The sequence below is a fragment of the Cucumis melo genome, chromosome 4 (assembly GCF_025177605.1).
Source record: "Cucumis melo cultivar AY chromosome 4, USDA_Cmelo_AY_1.0, whole genome shotgun sequence".
Taxonomy (NCBI): Eukaryota; Viridiplantae; Streptophyta; class Magnoliopsida; order Cucurbitales; family Cucurbitaceae; genus Cucumis; species Cucumis melo.
Window position 1 is genome coordinate 2,752,104 of NC_066860.1, and position 6,441 is coordinate 2,758,544.

Here is a 6,441-nt window from a genome sequence, read left to right on the forward strand (position 1 = left end):
TTAAGAAATGATTGATTATTGAACAATTAAATCAGATTTCTTTTAATGAAAGAAAGAAAGATTTTGTGATTAGTTGTAGAATCGAATTCGTTTATAGACAAAATTCCCAACTGTCAACTAATTTAATTATAACACAACTTGTGTCTTCAAACTGACACCCAACTAATGCTCAACCACACCTTTTCATATCAACAGATTCTGCTCCAAATTGTCACGTTTAATTGCCTAATTAATTAATCAATCAATTAATTTGTGTTTATGGTATCACATACACATTTAATTATAGAAGTGACGTTATTGTTCAAGTTGATGAATTTGAACTCCGTTATCTTTTTTCGTATTCCCATTGGACGATGTCATTTTTAATGTTATTGTCTCTAATAGATATGTGAACTTTGAAATTAATAATATGTTCCATTAATGTAATAATACATTTTGTGCATATTCAATATTTTTAAAAACATTAAGATAAGTGTTTCCTTTCAAAAGAAAAAGGAACACTTACAATAAAGGGTTACATTAAGTTATATGTTTAACATAATAAAACATCTCTAATTCCATGTCAAATACAACAATGTGCATAGAGAAAATATTAGAAGTCCATACTTGCTAGATATTTACTTTTACGAAACTCTTTATTTGAAAATAGGATAGGTTAAATTTGATTTCCTTCAAGTTTCTAGAGAAAAAAGAGAAAACTAATGCTCCATTCATTTGTTTTCTTCAAATTTATTTGAAAATAGTGGAAACAGCAAATATCATATGCAAACGTAGGAGTTCATAAAAATAATAGAATGAAGAAAATTTTACAAATAGGACGTTTTATAAAAATAATAGAATGAAGAAGATTTTACAAATATAATGAAATGAAAATTTAACTCTAAAAATGAAGTACATTAAAGATAAAATTCATCTCCAACAGAAATAGACATTTTTCTTTTATATTTCCAATTCTTATTTTTAAAGCACAATTAATTGTCAACTCTAAATCGCCACTAATGAAAATAAATTCACAGAATTGGTCTCAAATCTTTAACCAAAGTAAAAACCTATGTAGTCAAAACTGGTCACAAATCTTCAACCAAAGAAAAGCAAGCTTAAACTTACGATAGATAATAAATAAAGCTATTAAGAACAAGAATGAAAAACCAAACCAATTCTAAAAATATATTTCTTAAAAATCTTAGTTTTGATATATCTCGAAAATCATCATAAAAGAATGAAAAAAAAAAAAAGCCAATCTTCAAAAACCAAAAACTAAATGCAGACTACAATAAGCAAATTAGAAAAAGAAGAAAGAGCACCACAAAACGTTCTCAAATACGCAAAACCAAAACGACAGGGCACGGAGAAAGAAACCAAGAAATGTTATGAACTGACCAAACAATTTAAGAATTGATGATGATAAAATTACGGTAATTTCCAAAATACAACAGAACAGGGTGGATCTAAAGAAAATTAATAACGCAGTGATAACAGATATAAACATGTCGCATTATATATATATATCAAAATCAATATTCATATTCTCACCCAAACCCTTGGATCAAATTAAAAAATAAGGATTTAAAAGGAATCATGAATTGGGAGGCAAAGAAGTAGAGGTTAGCATTTCCAGCTACGGATAGTCAAATGTTGTCTAAAAAATCAAAAGATCCAGCCTGGCAATTATAAAAACATTCGCAAAAGATAAAGCAAAAGCCAAATTACAAAATCTTGATTACATATTATATAGAACGTGCATGGTTGTATAGGCAGACAAGGACCTAGCATCCGCATACTAAGACGAGGGGAAACTGGCGGGCATGACGACTTCCGATGACAAACCCACAGGAACACTTATGTTTCTCTTGAGAGATAAGAACGCAGATGGGAAACGAACCAAGTCTCTGCTAGATGTGCAGAACTTGAACACGAACACGATAATCTAAAGGATCATTGAAATAGGAGATCGAGTGGCACGGAAGAGAACTCCCACTAGCACTCAGTTGGGTAGAGGTTGCTCATCTTGAGACAAGTCACTTACAGGCAACGTGGCCAAGCAGTCACAACCGACCCACCAAACAAGCAGTCGTAATCAAGAAAAAAATTAATATATAAAAATTGAAATAAAAATTTCAAAAGAAATTCCCGTTCACAAGATACTGACTAGTAAAGCTTAATCACCCCTCAATTAATAGAACCATACCTAAGGAGATGCAAACGTCCTAAACAGTCACATGTAGAGCGAAGTTAACTCTCGAGATTCAAATGATCAATGATGTTACCAAGAGACAACAAGGGAGAAACAGATCAAATGATAATAAATGATATGGAAGAACATCCTCCTAATGTGATGACGTAAATGCTACGAAGAGAAGAATGCAATGCAGATGCCTTAAAAAAAGCTGATTTTCTATAAAAATCCCAACCCAAACTTCTGTAGAACAGTTTTTCATGTACCTGCCAGAAGCATTTGATGTCGTTCCTCATGCCTCATCAAGTTAATTAAAAAGGAATCCCATAAACAATATGAGAGCGTGCAAGACAACCGCAGAGAGATTCAATCAATAGCCGGCTGGGACCTACAACCTTTCAAATTGAAGATCCCAGAGCTGGGCAGTGTAGAACGAAATCCCGGAGGATAGGGCAGAAGCAGAAAAGCAGTGAAGCAGAAGCAGACGACAAGAAGCAGAAAAGCAGTGAGGCAGAACGAGACGACACCTCAACAAGGAAAAAAAAACATACATCTTTAGCAGTGCCCTTCAAGACATTTGCTTAATAACATTATCAAAATAAATATGAACTAATGATATTTTAGTATCCTACAACTATACTGATCAACTAAAAGAAAAACAATTCAAACAGAAGATAGAAAGGACTTATCCAAACTCAAAAGTAGAGGCTGAGGGCGTCGCCCGATTTTAAAAAGGTCCCATACGAAGTCCAAGCACTAAAAACATATAGACTCGGAGTAATCCTCTAAACATCATGTGTTAACTAAGGCAAGTTGAGAAGTTGGTAGTCTTCAGCTCCTGCTCCGGCGCCGGTCCTTTATGCCATTTCTGTAAAAAATTAAAACACAGAACAAATCACAACAATGAATATAATTAAAACAGATCGATGTAATGCTAGGATATGCGTGCAGAAAACTTATTGCAGATTTGGAGAACAGTGGAGGCCCTTCACAGAATTATGTAGCAAAGAAAATCTAACTTAGAGCATCTACCACCAACGGGGAACAAAGGAAAAAATAACACACAATCCAGTACAGCAAACAAATTCTCAGTTAAAACCAACACCAAAAATCATGCATCCACAGAACAAAAAATACCTAAAGTTGAAGCATATATTTTGCTGCAACTATATAGCACGCAGGCTAGGCACACAAATTCATGTAGAAAAAATTAAATCTATCAAAGCAAAAATATTTTTGAAGAGCCTCACCCGTTGGCATAAGGTAGCTCCTCTCTACCACGGTATGGAGGTGATCTACTAAAGCTACGCCCACGAGGTGACAAGCTGCGACGTCTTGGAGATCTTCCACGGGGACTGTAACTCCTGAAAATAAATAAAGACGTCAAAAACCCCTCAAATCATAAATAATACCAAAGGGAACTATTAACAAAAGCATGATCCGAACAACTTCAAATAAGAAACTGGCAGGATTCAGTCTCAATGTTCAGACCTGCGACCATAACTTGGACTCCGGCGGTATCGAGGACTGCGGCTACGTCTTCTTCCAGCACCACCGCCACCGCCACCACCACGTAAACGGCACTCACGAGCAAAATGCCCAGGCTCACCACACTCATAGCATTTCAAATCAGAACCACCGGAACGACCACGACCCCCTCCTCCACGGCCACCTCCACCACCTCTAGAATTGTGAGAAAGTTCAACTCTCCAGCCATTCTTCCCTGATTCAGAATTAACAATTGTTTAACTATGAATGAGTCACAACAAAAACTTCAACTATATCAACCATCATTCAGAAAAATCATGGAAATCAAAATCAACAAAAAAAGTTTGAGAATTATGAACTGTCTGACAAAAATGAAACATAAACAAACTTCGGCATGGATATGAAGAAGGTGAAGCTAACAAACCATCAACATATCATTTAAGAAAAAAAGGAAACTTGCTTATTTACTATAGACTGAAGAAAAAAGATGAGCAAAATCACAGGAGATTCAGCAAAGTGTATAAACTAAAGTAAGGGGTGCCCTAAAGTTTGTATATAGGATATTAAAAACAAAAAGCTATGAAATTCTCATCAATGAATTAGAAACAATAGTTGGATAAGATGGCATATGAGAAAGTGAAAATCCATCATGTACTTGAACTTGGTTCAATTATTCAATAGGCATATAATGAAACAGTTTCCAAGTTCTGTATAAACCATACCATAAATGTCGTTGCTAAAAAGTGTATGAAACGGTGCACCAATGACTTAAGAAAATGAAAAATCCATCCAATTACAGAGTGCCACACACACACACATAAAGCAGAAAATCCCCAACGTACCATCTAATTCATGAATCGCATCCCGTGCATCTCTGGGGTCGTCAAAATCTATGAAGGCATAGCCTGGCGGTCTTCGTGCAACCCATACACTGAAACACAACATGCAAAAACTGAATACCAATGTTTCAAATTGATAAAACTTGTATCCTGCAGCCTAACACCCAGAAAGTAGGATTTCGCTTTCCCATATATTAGTAGTTTAACCCTGAACGTACACCACATTACAACCCAGGAGCATCAAAAAAGCTTATAAAACTTGGGCAGTAAAATAACAAGTATATTTATAGATAACCTGTTCCTATGAGATTATGATCATAATTACTCATCAAAATTTAAAGCAGGCATTGCGATTATTAGCTCCTATGATTACCCAATCCATAAAGCAAATTTGATGGAAGAGATCTAGACCCGGCCCAGAGAAACCTTGAACAATTAGAAGTTGAGGTCTTAAATCCAGCTGACTACCCAACCCATAAATATTAGGCACATAGTATTATGAGACTATGGTGTCAGCATCTAACAATATGTCAAGGTTCGTGCCTCAAAATGAGGCTAAGTTGCAGCACCCCTGCGCATTAAAATTTTCAATTCGCAGCGGTGTGCTAAGAAGACTACTAGATGCCCAAGATAACATCCAAATTATTTGGTATCAACATCATCATGTAAGTTAGACCTTCTAAAGAAAATACTGAGTAAGATATTTAATCTAAATTCAGGTAAATCCATGGCAACGGCCAAAGAGTTGATAGCAAGAAGATAAATAACCAAATAAGTAAATTTGAGGAGATAAGTTGATGTTAGGATTCTTGAAAGCATAAAATCAATGGCCGTAAGCCAAGTAGAGGTGCTGGTAAATATTTTTACCACAAGTTTTGAGTGTTCAAATTTGTCACATACAGCTATAAACCTATATCATATTCCAATAAAAATAACCAAATTATACATATATATCATCTTGTCTAGTAAATGGCGTTAAAAATTGGAAGCAGAAAACACAAAAAGCTGACCAAGAAGTTAAATGTATCACACCTTCGAATAACTCCAAATACACGAAATTCATCTTCAAGCTCGCGCTCAGAGACCCTCGGATCCAAATTCCCAACATATACACGAGACATTGCTTTACAAGAAACCTATCGATCACACAAAGAATCAAATAAGTAACCCAAAGAGACAATACAATACACGAATTCACACGTTATACTCAAAAAAAAATATTTAAAAAAGAAAATTGGAAAGAAAGAAACTGTTCTCTCTTATTCAATTAGAGAAAAATCGAGCATTAGCCCTACGGGTAAGAATCCGATATCAGGAAAATGACCGGAGGCTTGAGGGAGGAAAACAAATATATTTCAAGATGATAATTTACTTGAAGGCAAACATGAAATTAGATAAGAAAACAAGTACGAGTGGGCGTATGAACAGATCGAAGCCGATGAAGCACGTACCGGAGAAAACCCTAGCAGCTCAACGTGATTCTCTCTTCAAGGTTGAGATATTTTGGGTTTCGAGCACTACGGAAACGCTTTATATCTCCTACGAATTTAGGTCGGAGTCCTTGAAATTTTCAAAATTGGTAAATTGCCCCATATTCTTATGAGAATTCTTATTTTCTACCCTCACCACCATTTGTGTTTCTTTTTACTTTTTCTTTCTTTCTTTCTTTTCTTTTTCAACCATTAATCAGAACCAAACAACTGTACCGGAAAATCGACGATTCAAGATATAGTAGAAAGAATTGAAGACACTGGATCTTTCAAGGTTTTACGTGCAATATAGTGTGTCATCATATTTTAACTTTGACGAACATGAAAGAAAAATATAACTTTCAGTTCTCTATCCTTATTCTTAGACTCTTCAATGACAAAGAAACTTTTGTCAAATCAATGACAATGTCATTTAGTCAATTTATGATGTCTTATCAATTTAGACTCA

At 34.9% G+C, this 6,441-nt stretch overlaps 1 protein-coding gene across 3 annotated transcripts; it reads right to left on the reverse strand.

Moving 5' to 3' along the window:
* Positions 1-1,583: 1,583 nt before the first annotated feature.
* LOC103503748 (serine/arginine-rich splicing factor RSZ22A) lies at positions 1,584-6,441 on the reverse strand. 3 transcript variants are annotated; one of them, XR_007820210.1, is made up of 7 exons: positions 5,955-6,118; positions 5,536-5,639; positions 4,507-4,595; positions 3,668-3,899; positions 3,427-3,540; positions 2,872-3,044; positions 1,584-2,703 (listed from the first exon to the last, which is right to left on the reverse strand). XR_007820210.1 is itself a non-coding variant. In XM_008468072.3 (6 exons), the coding sequence occupies exons 2-6, from the start codon at positions 5,622-5,624 to the stop codon at positions 3,008-3,010; spliced, it is 561 nt and encodes a 186-aa protein (XP_008466294.1). In that variant the 5' UTR covers positions 5,625-5,639; positions 5,955-6,441; the 3' UTR covers positions 1,584-3,007. The 3 variants fall into 3 exon arrangements, 1 of the variants encoding a protein (XP_008466294.1); XR_540878.3 differs by having other exon boundaries at positions 1,584-2,021; positions 2,443-3,044; XM_008468072.3 differs by having other exon boundaries at positions 1,584-3,044; positions 5,955-6,441.

What these genes read in the sequence shown, in the direction of transcription:
- LOC103503748 (XM_008468072.3), bottom strand. Translation starts at nt 5,624, where the DNA reads ATGTCTCGTGTATATGTTGGGAATTTGGATCCGAGGGTCTCTGAGCGC. An exon ending in GTATTTGGAGTTATTCGAAG is followed by an intron (nt 4,596 to 5,535) that starts GTGTGATACATT and finishes GTTGTGTTTCAG; the next exon opens with TGTATGGGTTGCACGAAGAC. An exon ending in TGCGATTCATGAATTAGATG is followed by an intron (nt 3,900 to 4,506) that starts GTACGTTGGGGA and finishes ATTCTGAATCAG; the next exon opens with GGAAGAATGGCTGGAGAGTT.